At 41.5% G+C, this 15,184-nt stretch overlaps 1 protein-coding gene across 1 annotated transcript in view; it reads left to right on the top strand.

Annotated features, from left to right (window-relative positions):
* Positions 1-15,184, top strand: part of arhgef18b (rho/rac guanine nucleotide exchange factor (GEF) 18b) — a 55,369-nt gene that overhangs the window by 29,976 nt on the left and 10,209 nt on the right. Inside the window, 15 exon segments of the mRNA XM_028816305.2 lie at positions 637-777; positions 912-1,162; positions 1,240-1,365; positions 1,452-1,569; positions 1,662-1,916; positions 2,003-2,079; positions 2,163-2,341; positions 2,424-2,515; positions 2,669-2,854; positions 6,425-6,565; positions 6,641-6,759; positions 6,950-7,012; positions 7,148-7,195; positions 7,292-7,738; positions 8,027-8,366. Of these exon segments, the coding sequence (XP_028672138.2) occupies positions 637-777; positions 912-1,162; positions 1,240-1,365; positions 1,452-1,569; positions 1,662-1,916; positions 2,003-2,079; positions 2,163-2,341; positions 2,424-2,515; positions 2,669-2,854; positions 6,425-6,565; positions 6,641-6,759; positions 6,950-7,012; positions 7,148-7,195; positions 7,292-7,738; positions 8,027-8,366 (2,583 nt within the window).

Raw genomic sequence — 15,184 nt, 5'->3', positions numbered from 1 at the left:
CTCTAGAGCTCTGCAGTTCATGATCTCCACTGAACAACTAATCGGATTCAATGTTTGTCACATGGTTTACTTTGTAAAACTCCAAAAAATGTTTTAACTGTGGTTTACACCACTACAAGACAACATTGTTACCCAACATATCCTTCTATGTGACATGCCCTCTGCAAGACACCGTTACTCAATAGTTGTCATTACTTACGAGTAAGATAACCCTTTTACAACCATAATCCTATCCATAGTGCAAGGATGTTTTATGAGAACACAACGTGAGGTACATGTTAAAATGGGCATGTTGAGAAACACAAATGACTACATGTAACATCACTGTTGCATAATGCAAGGCCACTAAATAGCATTGGATGTCTGCAATTTGATAGGCTCCATTTCAACTCAGTCTGTTACCCTGCCCAATTTGCACCCTTATGTAAAAAAAAATAAAAGAAAGAAAGAAAGCAGAGCTCTTAAGGTTGGCAGTTAGGTTCTTGTGGGTAGAACATGTCCTGGAAAAAGCGATTATAGAGAAAAAGTGGGGCCATCACCATAAGCAGATCCTTACCTGTGGCAATAGGTCATGGGGTTGAGAGGATGTGCATGCATAACAGCTTGCCTCATGTGCAACCAACCTGTTCATTCCAGATGTGCAGTATGCCTCCCTGAGAAGTGAGCTTGACCTGGATTCTCAGGACTTGGAAGTTGAGACCTGGAGTATGGCAGTGGAACAAGCATACTTGAAACAATACTCACAACAGGCAATCAAACGACAGGATGTTATTTATGGTGAGATTTCTGTGGAATTTGCTAGTTTCAAGAGGGTTCTTCACTACTGATTATGTTATTGTGTAAAGTTAAAATGAACGTTTGGTCTAAAATGTCAAGAGAGAACTTAAGCTGAAACGAAGTTCTATTTATAGAGCTGGCACAGACAGAGATGCACCATGTGCGTACTCTGAAGATCATGCTCCATGTGTATGCAAGGGAGATGAAGGAGACTCTGCAGATGGATGAAGAAAAGGTGGACAAGATTTTCCCTTGCCTGGAGAACTTACTGGACATTCACAGGCAGTTCTTGGCCCGTCTCAAGGAGAAGCGAAGAGATTGTCCGGAGGAGGGCAGTGAACGCAACTACTGTATACCGCGAATTGGTGACCTCCTGGTGTTGCAGGTGGGCCTGTGCATGAAACTGCTGGGTGTGCGAAGAGTTTGTAATCCATAACTAATGGTTTTGCTCTTTTGTGCTAGTTTTCTGGTGAAGCAGGGAATAGAATGAAAGAAAGCTATGGAGGTTTCTGCAGCCGCCACACAGAAGCCATGGCCACCTTCAAGGAGCTGTTGCAGACCAACAAGAAGATGAGTAGTCTTATGAAGGTGAACAGAAAGTGATGGCGGTAGTTGACTGCCCCTTTCATTCTAATGTGGGTTGTCTAACTGGTATTTACTTTCATGTTTTTCAGAAAATTGGCAATCTTGCCATTGTGAAGCGTCTTGGGGTACCAGAGTGTATTCTGCTGGTCACACAGCGCATCACCAAGTACCCACCACTTGTGGAGCGAATCCTGCAGAACACAGAAGGTAAAGGTGGTTGGCAATGCACGTTGGGTGGACTGGGCACTTCTAGCTTTTCGTGGCACACCCATATTCTAAATGCCCTTCTTTTCTTTCAGGAGGGTCAGTGGAGCATGAGGAACTGACCAGGGCTCTTGCACTCATTAAAGACCTCCTGATGCAGGTGGATCTCAAGGTTAGCATTTATGAGAGGAGCCAAAAGCTAAAAGAGATTGTTAGCAAGATGGAGCCAAAGGCCTGTGCTAAGTTCAAGGATGGCTGTATATTCCGCAAAGAGCATATGCGTCAGGGAGGTCGCCAGCTTTTGCATCAAGGGTTTCTCAGTTGGAAAGCAGCATCTGGTCGCCTCAAAGGTATCCATGTCAATATAGTTTGGTGGAACTACAGCATATTCAGCTCTGGTCTGTCACTTAACCAGCCAGCTCTGTCCCCATTGCAGAAATCCTGGCCGTGCTTTTAACAGATGTGCTACTGCTGCTTCAGGAGAAGGACCAGAAGTATGCTTTTGCTCCAGTGGTAAGTACTAGCAGCAGCTGAAAGAACATACACAGGCCAAGCTGCAGGTGTGAACAAGGTTTTGTTCAACCCCATTTTCACAGGACAACAAGCCACCTGTAATATCGCTGCAGAAGCTTATAGTGCGCGAAGTGGCACATGAAGAAAAAGGCATGTTCTTGATTTGTGCTTCCTCAAAAGAGCCCGAGATGTATGAGATCCACACAAACTCCAAGGAGGAGCGCAATGCTTGGATCACTCTCATTCGACAAGCTGTTGAGAGGTACGAGTGCTGCTGATTTGTTGACATAGTCTACACCACACCCATTTGCATAGTCTTCATCCTAAGGTCACATTTTTTACAGCTGTCCTGCAAAGGATGATGGACTTGGAATAGACCCAGAGGAGGAACGACGGTCTACTGAGATGCGGGCTGCCCGCCTTAGAGAATTTCAAGGTTTTGTGCAATTCCTTTTTTTTTTTTTTTTTTTTTTTTTATCATTTAAGTTATCCAATGCTATTTAAGAATCTGCAGTACATGATATCATTTCAATGCTAGTCATCAAAAGTAACCCATCTTCCTTTGTTTTTTTCCTTAATTTTTAACTAGAGCGGCTGAGTGAGAAAGATCATCAAATAGCCCAGAACCTCAACGAGAAACTGCAGATCTTCTGTGAGATTTCTGAGATGATAAGTGGCGTGGAGGAGTCAAGCCCAGGTGTCCGCTTCCGACAGCTGCCAGGGGACTTCACTGAAGTGCAGGCTGAACAGCTGGTCAAAGAGGCCGTTGTCGAAGGTATAATCCTTACAAGATAGCATGTTAGTCACCCAAACTGAGTTGTGCATGACATCTTTTAAGGTCCTGGTTATGGCTTTATGCCCAAGTGTGCAATATGGGCTCAGGCTCCCCCATGACCTTCAACTGGATTAAGGGGTTTTGAGAATTAGATGAGATCTTTCAAGTGGAACACGATTATTCTCATAGTACAACAATGTTATAGGCATGCATATTAAAATGTAGGTTAAGTGACACGAGGGTCATAATGTGGACTGAACCAGTGACCTTGTACACCCCAGTTCAGTGCCTTAGTGACTAGGCTGATGTGACAACAAGTAATAGCTTCATGCTGTCAAGCTACATGCCAGTGTGTGGGTACTTAAAGAATACATTTAGTATTTTTCAAGTTGAAGTTATTTTTTTGACAGTTGTGGCATGCCGGTTACCACAGGTTAGGGCTCACCACAGCAGATCATCTTTTTCCATATCTTTCTGTCCTCTGCATCCAGCTCTGTTACACCTACCACCTGCATGTCCTCTCTCACCATATCCATAAACCTTCTCTTAGGCCTTTCTCTTTTCCTCTTACCTGGTAACTCCATCTTTAATATCTTTCTCCCAATATACCCAGCATCTCTTTTCACCACATGTCCAAACCAACGCAATCTCGCATATCTGGCTTTGTCTCCCAACCGTCCAACTTGAGCTGACCCTCTAATGTACTCATTTCTAATCCTATCCATCCTCGTCACGCACAGTGCAAATCTTAGCATCTTTAACTCTGCTACCTCCAGCTCTGTCTTCTATTTTCTGGTCAGTGCCACCGTCTCCAACCCATATAACACAGCTGGTCTCACTACTATCTTGTAGACCTTCCCTTTCACTCTTGCTGGTACCTGTCTGTCACAAATCACTCCTGACACTCTTCACCATCCTTCCAACACTCTCTTCTTCACATCTCTTTCAAACTCCCTGTTACTCTGTCATCCACCTTTGCCAGCTCTACTCCCTGCATCCTCACCATTCCAATGACCTCCCTCCCTTTCATTTACACACGTGTATTCTGTCTTGTTCCTACTGATCTTCATTCCTCTCCTCTCTAGAGCATATCTCCACTTCTCCAGGGTCTCCTCGACCTGCTCTCACTACAGATCAGTGTCATCTGCAAACATTATAGTCCATGTGGACTCCTGTTTAATCTCGTGTATCAACCTGTCCATCACCGTTACAAATAAGAAAGGGCTCAGAGCTGATCCCTGATGTAATTTCACTTCTACCTTGAATGCACCCATCATTCCTACCTCAGACCTCAACACTGTCACGTTTCCTTTGTACAACATTCATCATCACACCTTCAATTTCCAGCTTCATAATCATCACTCTGTCTGACACTCTTTTAATCTGCAAAACACTTTTGATATACTGTTCCTTCAGGATAACTCTTTACCTTTCTCTTCTCCCTCTGCCTCCAGACACGCCTTCATCTTCTTCGGCGAACAGTAGCCCAATTTCTGCTAGCACCCTGTTGGCTAATAGTACTGGTGGCGGCCATTGTTAACCTGGGCCTTGACCGATCCGGTATGAAAGTCTGTATTGTCCGCATATTGATCTGGCAAAATTTTGCACCAGATGCCCTCCCTGACACCCTCCATTTATCCAGGCTTGGGACCGGCAGGAAGAAACAACACTGGTTTGAGCATCCCCTGTGATTGGGTTAAGCAAGAGGTTTTATTAAATTTTGAAAAATACCATGCCTGCTTTTAGTGGTTTAGAATGGTTCAAACATGAAAAAAAATCCTAACATCATTCTGAATATGTTCATTTTGAAGAAACAGAAGTTTTATTTTCAGAAAACATGCTTTCCACTTTTCTGAGGTATGTTTATCACAACAAAAGGACATTGGAGCTAATAAATTTATCACTGATTCCTTTCATGTTTTTTTTCTGAGGTTAGAATACATTTCTGTTCACTTGTCTGTTCAAAGCAACTATTGTGGGAGGAATGTTTCGTGTAAATATGGTGGTAAAATAGTGAGAAACCACACACTTGTCTAAAACTGTTTAATATGACTGCATCATAGTTGGGCATAAAAATTACATTTTAAAATGGTACAAATTGACAACATATTTGTTTAAATCTTGAGATAAATTTTGCCATATGTGCTGAAATCGCTGTCAAACAAATAGGAAGGTTTAATATCTAAGGTTTAAAGATGATCAGGATTCAGAAGTTACCTGGCAGGGAGAGCTATTGAAAAGAGTGGGTAAATTTTAGTATGTGGGATGGAGAATTAGATGCAGAGAAAACAATAGAGTGCAGTGCAGGCTGAACAATTGCAAGAAGGTACTCAGGAATTGTGTGATCAAAGAATTAAGGCAACAGTTAAAGGTAAAGTGTTTGTTTTAAAGCTGTGGTAAGACCAGTAATGATGGATAGAGCTGAGTCATGGGCAGTAAAGGGAGCACAGGAGACAAAGTTAGATATGGTAGAAATGAGATTGTTGAGGTGGATGTGTGGGAGTTACAAAAAAGGACAGAGTAAGAAATAAGACAATCAGAGGTTTAACAAAAGTGGGTAAGAAATCTTAAAAACCGGAAAGTAGGTTAAAGTGGTATGGACATGTGATGAGGAGAGACAAGTAATATATATGCCAAAGAATAATGGGAATGGTAGGACGGGGAAGAGAAAGGGAAGGCCAAAGCAGAGATGGATGGATAAAGTGAAAGAAGATCTGAAGGAAAAGGATCTGACTGGGGAGGAGGTGCAGAGCCAAGCTGTATGGAGAAGGTTGATCAAGCACATTGACCCCACATAGAAATGGGAAAAGATGATGATGAAGAAGAAGCTGAAATCATTGTCAAAAGAATAACAACAACATCAGTTTTCACAGAAAAGTGATAAGCAATAAGGTGAAAAATGTAGCCAGACTCCTTTAAAAATGGCAAATTCTTGCAAAAAGAAATCCTGATAATGTGGATATGTTGTTTTACAATGTATCTGAAATCTCAATATGTGGATCAATAATGCAGAACATTCTTGGCTTGAAAGTGGACATAGTACGTTTTTTCTTTTCATATCAGACGAGTGCCCTGTATGTGCCATTTTGAAAACAAAAGAGCAGGCACGATTTTTAATATTCCATTAAATATGCCATATTCCAGTGGCAAATTAATGTATAATGCAATTGTGAAAAAGTAACTTTGGCTTGAAAAATACTGAACTTACCTTTTAATAGATCTTGCATATGAATGTACAAGTGTTAAATTTTAGGGTCTTGCTTGACAGAATTCAAGTGTGCTGGCCTGCTGCTTAAGTCATTTTTTGAGGACATTGAGCTCCTTTATTTTAACATTGTATATTAATTTACTATGCAGCTCTGCACTGTGCTTAAATACAGTCTAGTAAGCTCAACAAAGAGAAGCACGTGCCCCATTACAGAGTGGTTGTCCAAGGTGGGTGCAGATCCTGTGTACTACTCCCTACAACCCTGAGTGGTTCACATAAAAAATAAAATGAAATGGAAAATGTCGAGGTGACATTGGACACCTCTTTTTACCTTTTGACAATGCTGACTCCACTCATTACAGTTGAAAACCTGCAGAACTTGCTACTGTCCTATGGGTTTGAGGTAGCCTGGCAAGCAGAAGGCAATCAGACAACCTCAGGTCCTCCAAGGCGAGCTGAAACTTTCGGAGGATATGACAGTAGCCCCTCCATTTTGAATAAAAGTAGGTAAACCATTTTTTGGCTTTATGTAGTCTTGTCTTCCTGCATTTTCTTCACTTTTTATTACTGACCCGCAGATGGGAGCATAAAAAAGAAATCGCACACCCTGTCCTATGGTGACATCAAAGGGAGAGAACGTCGTACCCAGCAGACCGTGCAGGACTCACAGGGAGACAGCGAGGGCATGGAGCCAGCAGTATGTGTCTATGGTCTATCAGTAGTGTCTTTTCCTGTTTTAAATAGAATGTTCCATGATGGATTTAAAATAACTGGCTAAAGGATGAAATGGGTTGGGTTGCTAGTTGGAAGACCGTGTTGACTGAGATGTGTCAATCAAGGAGTTGATTCTTCACTTTTGCTTCTTTATTGATTTTTTTTTTTTTCAGGCTGAGGACTTCTCCACAGGAAGCTTGCCTACGGCTTGTAGTACTGCTTTTCCTGACTCTGAGGTATCTGGGATTTTCAGTTTCAGGGGAGGGAGTTGGCCAGGGAGGCTTCTCTATATGCCAAAGGGAAATTAGATAAACTTACCTGTTTTCCCATGCCAGTGGCTGACTGGCCCATTTCTGTTTTATCTTTTCTAGTTGGTATTTCGTGTTCAGGCCCTCTCTAACCTACTATATACCCTTCAGGTAACTCTTACCGTACACAGTCTGTACCATATTACTGTGTTATGTTCACTTCAAGTTAATGTAGCCAGACTGCCTCATGTTTCTTTCTTCTGTTAGGCCTTTGTGTCACAGCAGGACAGTGCTCTTGAGATCCAGAAGGCTGCTGTGCTGGAGCGAGAGCGGCAGAGCCGCCTAAAGGGAGATGTTCTGCTGGAGCAGGAGAAGCAACGCAATTTTGAAAAGCAGCGGGAGGAAATGGCTGCTTTGCAGAAGCTTCAGAACCAGCTGCATCAGGAGCGCCAGCGCCTTCATCGAGAACGTGAGCAGCATCAATGCCAGGCAGAGGCACAACAGGCCATTCTGAGGGAGCGTGAGGAGGAATGTAGCCAGCATCAACGCCAGCTGCAGCAAGAACGTGAGGAGCTCAGACAGCAGTGGGAGCGCTACCAGCTAGACCTGGAGCGGCTGCGTGAATCCACCAGGGCTGTGGAGAAGGAGAAGGAGAAGCTGGAACAGATGAAGAAGATGAAGAGCCATAAGTTACCTAACCTTGAAGCATCACCAGTGAGTGGAGTGGGGGGCTGAAACCTAGAAAAGGGGTGAACAGTCAGAGTAAGGGAGTACATTCAATACAAGAGCAGATCTACTGCTGAGGGGCACTGGTAGTGTTTTTTCCGGTGAGAGACAAGAACTCTCATAAAATCAAAAAAGACAAAATGCTCAGTGAAAGTAGTGGAGTGCTGTGGAGGTTTTGTTTGGAATGGATGATGGGGTGCGTTACTTTCTGCTTGAAAGGTGTTTGGGATGTTTCTGTGTTGTTGTTTTCTAATTGATAATTGGTTCTGTTTTCAGCATCATGGCCTGACTCACTCTTACAGCTTCAATGGTGAAGGAGGGCAGATCACCGAGGGTCCCATCCAGCTGCCAGGAAAGCCACTTAACAGGAATAGTACAATTGGACCTGACTACATGGAACGTCCAGACATTCCATCACGAAGGGACAGTAGTTCTGGTGACAGCAGACTTGGTCAAGTTCCAAAGCCTGAGGTTCCCATCCACCTGGTCAGCACCACCAATCAGCTTCTGAAACAAGCTGGTGTCCAGCAGCAGATTCCAACCAAGCTGGCTGCCATCTCCAAAGGGAAAGAGAAAGGTGGGAAGGGAAAAGGATCCCAAAGAACAGAAAGCACAGGTAAGAGGTCTACCTAGGATGGTGCTCTTTCAGTCTTCTCTCATTTCCATCCTTCCTCCTCTAGTCTGTTACATTGTAACCACTTGGCTCTTTAAGAACCCTGTACTAGAATTCTTTCCGTCCCATCCCTGTTGCTTTACCCATCCTCCACTGCTTCCTTGTCCTGATTATTGCTGTTTTGTATCAAAAGTCTATTTGGCACTATTGTGCTCTCCTAGGCCAAAATCATTTATCTATAAATCAAATCATATATATATATATATATATATATATATATATATATATATATATATATATATATATATATATATATATATATATATATATATATATATATATACTTATATACTAAGCCTAAAAGTGCAACGATTTTATGTGACTTTTTTGTCACACTTAAAATCTGGCTTATTTTAAAACCTACATATATATGTTTGGTATCATTCTTTTCAGAATTTAAGTTTTAATGTGATGATGTTAGATTTTCAAATTCTTACTTCATTTTTAAATTATAAACTAAAAAATATCACGGAACTCATGTCCTGCGAGACAAGACTTTGTGCCAAAAGATTTAACCACACCCGGGGCTGGAAATAAAAGACAAAGAGTAGGACAGCTGCTGTACAGGTTTTTAAATGTTCGAAGCGCCGTGCGAGATGCAGAGGAGGTTAAAAAAACAAAAACACTATTTGTTTCCCATTGTATCACCATTTAAGAGGGGGTCTCGAAGGAGCGACTGCGTCTCCTTGGGGTGCGTTCAGCCCCCCCCCCTCCTTACAACCCGAGTAGCAGAGACGCAAAGTGGTTGGTGCCTAGTGCAGGCCAGAGGGGGTTGGCGAGCAGGGGGGAACCCCCTAGTATACATATGAAATGATGAGGTTTATCTATTTGTCATGCAAAACCTTGCAAACTACTGGACCTTGCAGCTTTATTTTGGTCTTAGTTGAGAGCTTATGCTGTGACACACGTAACATGACATGACACTGGCCATACAGGGTACCTCAGCTTCAGACATTGCCTAGCAGTGAAGAACATGTTAGCAACCTCAGAGGAGTTACCTGTGTTTCTGTGTCTTGTGAGAAGCGCTTCTTCATGGACCATAGGTCCAAGTGTTTCAAGTAGGTTATTAATATCACATGTACACACAGAGAGAGGGAGGTTTGGTAACATGCACTGAAACGGCATGTTGCTGCACACATCACACAATGAACCGCCTCAGGATCTCAAATTAGGACCTGAGCGCAGCACCACACTTGTTTGAATGGAGTTGAACTGTGTGAAGTTTTTTTTTTTTTTTTACAGTGGTCGTAGTGCCAATCCTGCCACCATCATCCCAAATTGTCCCTGCAAGTTGGAAGACCTGCTTGCAGGTTAAAGTCATAGCCAGGTCAGAGCAATTGCAGGTTAAGGGCCTTGTGTAAGGGCCCTGGGGAGTGGAAACACTTCTGGCATTTACGGGATTCGAACTGGCAACCTTACTATTTCCAGTGCAGATCTCTAGCCTCACAGCTACCACTGCCTACCATGTGTACAGAGTGCAGTTCAGTTCTTATTTGCATGTACTAATCAACATCCAGCATGTTGCCACACTGAATCCGTGATTAGTGAGTAGAACTACCTTACCTTGAAACATCTGTCTTCTTTATCTGAAAAATCTCCCAGCAGGTTTGTCATAACCTACTGGAACAACGTGGGTACAGAAGAATGTAATGAAGATATAAACATCAAAGAAGTTAAATTTACGGCTCCTGTTTGGTATGCACCATTATTAGTAACAGTGCCTTCTATTTGTTATTCTTGAAGGGCACAATTAGAACCTAATATGAAAGTTAAGGGAACAAACTTAACTGAATTTTTATAATGAAACGATGACAAATAAAAAAATGAAAAGAAGGTCCTGTGGTAAAATATCAATGAATTGATCCATCTATTAATCTAAAGTGATTAACAAATTAGTAATGCCTAATACAATTGTTGGAATAATTCCACTACTGGAGAAGTTGTTGAAGGTGATGCAGCATATCAGTAGTGGGGACTGAACCAGTAACTTTGTGATTTCCAGCTAAGTGTCTTGGCCACTAGAGATCCAGCTTGCTCAGTGTGGACGGTCAAGCGGATATCGCTAGTTTTCTTTGCTCACCTTTAATCATTCAGCTTTAAAGTTAGTCTGCGACATCATAAAGAGGAAGCTAAATGCTTGGACGATCACAAGTTTACATTTTTTAATAACAGATTGTACCTACCTTGCACCTGATGATTGCTGGAATAGGCTTCAACTGCCCTGCAACCCAGCCCTGAATAAATGGTTTTGAAAAATGAATGGATGTGTTAGATTTCCTCAGGAATTTAAATGAGATTTTCTTTTTTTCGTCCAAGCTTGTAGGACAGCTAATGATTTTGTAAATGAGAAAGCTAGAGTGTTTGGTTTGTTTTTTTTCCCTTCAAATGGGAGATTTTGAGTTGTTTTTTATCACGCACTTCCTAATTTATGATGTCAGAAGCTAAGTGCAAAGCTGATTGGGTGGATGATTTTCCTGGCAGGAGAAACAGAAGCCTGACAATGTCAGATTCACCCACTAGGTCCTGTGAACATTGTGTGAAGGACACTCTGTAAGTTTCATAGCTTAACTTTTTCTTAGTTATATTTGCCATTTTGTAGTTTAGTAATTCTTTGAATTGTTTACATAGTTCTTTTGAAATGGTGTGGCTATGCATAAATTCACAGACTTTTGCTGGCCCATAGCAGTGCTTAAAAATAAAGATACAACCACCAGGGAGTTATGCAACATCTAGACACGCTAATTAATAGCAGGACGTAATGGGAGAACTATGACAGCTTGAAATGACATCCATCCATAGATACCCAAATGGGCCCATATTCAAGGGCTCAAAAGTCAGGGTTGCCTGCATCAAAATTAACCCAATTGAGCCACAATAGCTGAACCCAACTCAAATTATTTTGTAACAAAGTATGCACTACATGATCGGCTAGTGTAATGAAACTATTAGATTGTGTGTGATGTTCTATAAATACATATAATCATCAGTATTTGGTTTAATAATCCACTTTTATTTGTCATGCCCATAGGCTGGTTCTGACTGGCAAGAAGGGGTTCATTGAGAGGGGCCTGATTTCTTAAGTTCAGGGCTCCATACATGTAGAATCCTTCCTTGCATTTATCCTTCCTGTTTTAATTAGTACGTAAATTGCTCTTTGCTAATTTTAGAATGGTTAGTACAATTGTCAATTAGTAATAGAGGCGTTCAAATGATTATACTTGTTTGTTGCTAATATGAAAGGTACAAAAATAGTGCAGTCCTGCTTTCCTTTTCTTTTTTGGTATCCAGCAGCCATGCCACATGCACTTCAGAATAGGTCTTCCGCCTGAAGCTAAGCATGTTCAGCCTGGCCAGTACTTGGATGGGAGACCAACCAGGGAAAGCTTGGGTTTCTGCTGGGAGAGGTGTTGGTGAGGCCAGCAGGGGGTGCTTACCCTGTGGTCTGCCTGTGGATTCCAATGCCCCAGTGCAGTGACGAGGGACACTGTGCTGTAAATATGCCGCTGTCCTTCAGATGAGACGTAAAACCGAGGTCCTGACTGTCTGTGGTCATAAAAGATCCTTCTTAAAGAGTAGAATGTATCTCGATGTCCTGGCTAAATTGCCCACTATGGCCTGGTCATTCTGGCCCCCTAATCATCCCCTGTCTCTATTTAGCTATCTCTCTCACCACTTCACCACCTAATAGCTAACGTGTGGTGAGCATACTGGCGCAATAATGGCTGGATGCTACACTTTAACTCTTTGAGGGCTGAATATTTTTTACAAAAAACATAGTTTTCTGAAAAGCAACGGTTTAACATAGAAATCAAAATTAAATTTCTGTTGCTGCATGCTGTGGCTGCCAGTTTGCCAAGAATGTGCGGCAGGCTTGCTGCCAGGCTGTCTTTGTGTGACTGGGGCAGCAGCAGCGGTTACGGTCGCAGTTTATTGCAATCTGGTTTCTACGTCTTATCATTGTTAAGTGGCAGTCCTCCCAGGCGAACAGTGCTGTAGGCGTGTCAGCTACTCGAACCTGTTCAGCACCAAATTAGCTGGGGACCAATCAGCTGAAGCTGGAAACTCACATTCGTTTTCAATCACTTGTATCAAAATCGGAGTCTGATAAGTCATAGTCCAGTTCGGAGAGAACAGACAAAATGTTATCCACGGAGTATTTTGCTTTACACGTCCACTTTGATCTCTCGTCAGGTGTCAGGGCCATTTTTGCCGTTGTTTGTGCCTTGCTACTCATGGGAGCGCAGGAAATCTCGGTCAAAACCAATGAAGCTAATTTTCCTTCTAGCAATGAGAGTCCAACTAAAACAGAACAGTTGGTTTTGTCACCGTTTACAGCTGATTACCATCGTCAGCTCCTCCTTTTGACAAAAGTCGACATCAGCCTTAAAAGAGTTAATGGTGGCTGACGTGGCTCCCCACTCACTATGAAAAGCGCTTTGAGTAGTGAGAAAAGTGACATTGTAAATGTGAACAATTATTATTTGTATTTTAAAGTGGTGAGCAGCTCTTTTAGGCTTTGTCTACACTACTACATTTTCATTTATAAACACGTACATTAGTCTCTGTTTTTGTCTTTTGTCCACACTACACCAGCATTTTTTTTTTTTTAAACCCCAAAAATGGAGACTTTAGAAAAGGCTCTCCAGAGCTGTATACTTCTGAAAACATTGGCTTAGCATTGCAGTGTGGATTGGTGAAAATGGAGAATTTTGAAAACGCAGACTATAATTGTAGTCTGATTTGTCTTTGCTTATTACATGACTCGTCCCTGATTGGATCCTGCTTATTATGACGTCTCATTCCCTGATTGGTCACCTTCATGGAAGAAACCACATTCCAACACAGCAGACATACTGTAGAAGAGTTGCTTTCCATGCTTACCTCTATGCATCTAAATTGCATTTTGTTGAGATTGTATTCTGCATACAAACACAAAAGGCAAATGATTTAATTGCAACAGTTTTGTGATAAATCCCGTGGCCTGTGGTGTTACCATGCCGTCAAGGATTTTTCCACTTATGCGCACAAGCCAAGTGTGGGCAAATGGTTACGTCATAAGCATTTTCGGTCATTTTATTGTGGACGAAGAAACTTTTTTAAACAGTGTGTAAAATTTGCTATTGTTCTTCTTATTGTTATTACCACACTTATTTTAACTTCACCTGTTTGTTGTCTGGTACAAATCTTGTAATCGATATTTAATCCACTTCCTATTGTCCAAATGACTTGAAATTTTGCATAGTTACTCAATTCCGAAGACAATACATGAATCAATAATCAGTTTCACTAACTGATCAATTAATCCATGTTAATTAAAAAATGAAATTTTCATATGAAGAATAGTTAAAGATCTCACCAATAGTTGGCGCTAGTAACGAATAGAAATATTAAAGGAAGTGTTAAAATATTGATTACAAAATTATACTAAAACAAACCCAAGACTAAAACGTTGAAAATAATATATATATAAAAAAATACTTTTTAAAAACCACACTTATATTAAGTTAAAAAGTGTACTAAAAAGTAAAACATAAGTCTCTCATACATCACTCGTAAAAAAATATATATATATTATTTGGAGATGGTGTTTTGCTTAAAAGTCACTCTTTACATCGCTCTTTTAGGCAACTCAATATCCTTAAAGTAATTGCTAACTGTGGTGCACAAGTTGGCAACTTTGCAGGTTTTACGACTTTGGCAGGTGTACCCTTTTAAAAGGGTACCCTGAAGCCACTCATTTGAGTGATGGAGTGTCAGCTCATACTGTGGGTGACTGGTTGCCAGGCTAATGTGACTTGTCAGTGACATTACAATATTTTTTATTGACTGTTTGTTGTCCTAACATGCGTATCCTAGGCAGGGATGTGGGGCAGCTGCAGCCAATCCTGGTGGTCTTTGTATTTTACATAACCTATGCAGTGAGATTCGGGTGCCAAACAAGAAAAGTGGTGGTGTGGTGGAGCTTATTTGGTCGTGTGAGCAGTGCTTGAAGTGGGCCGGTGTCAATGACTCTCAAAGATTCAGGGGTCATTGCACCCCAACACCCCAATCAATATCATATATATATATATATATATATATATATATATATATATATATATATATATATATATATATATATATATATATATATATATATAAAATATAAAATATAAAATCCCTATGTGCGTCCAGGTGTCCGTGTGTGGGTGTCTTCTGATGAAGTGCGCATGCGCAGGGCACGGTGCGATGCACGATATTACTGTCAGAGAAAGTTAGAGGCGTTTTACGGAAGTTCAAACCAGTATTACTGCGAGAGGAAATTAAAGGTAAACAATACAGTGACGCATATTACAGCCACATACAAGCCAGTATTACTGTCAGAGGAGATTAAAGGCATATTACCGATGCGCACGCCTGTATTACCGCCAGAGAAAATTAAAGGTATATTACGGATGTACAAGACGGTATCCTTCAATAAGGGCGCGCACAGGCATCCTTCAATAAGGGCACGCACAAAAAGGCGAGCCTCAAAAGGGTGACCTCAATTGGGCGCAGCGAATAAAGGCGCGCGTAAATAAAGATCTGCACCTTTGTTGCTCTTTACATATTCCAGAGCCATTTGAACTAAATTATTTACGAACGCCTTTATTCGCCTAGCTCAATTGAGGTCGCCCTTTTGAAGCTCGCCTTTTTGTGCGCGCCCTTATTGAATAGAGCCGTACAAGACAGTATTACAGCCACAGAAAATTAAAGACACACAATACATGGCAGCAGCCCAC

Source organism: Erpetoichthys calabaricus, chromosome 12, assembly GCF_900747795.2.
Source record: "Erpetoichthys calabaricus chromosome 12, fErpCal1.3, whole genome shotgun sequence".
Lineage (NCBI taxonomy): Eukaryota > Metazoa > Chordata > Cladistia > Polypteriformes > Polypteridae > Erpetoichthys > Erpetoichthys calabaricus.
This window is presented reverse-complemented; position numbering and strand designations above follow the sequence as displayed.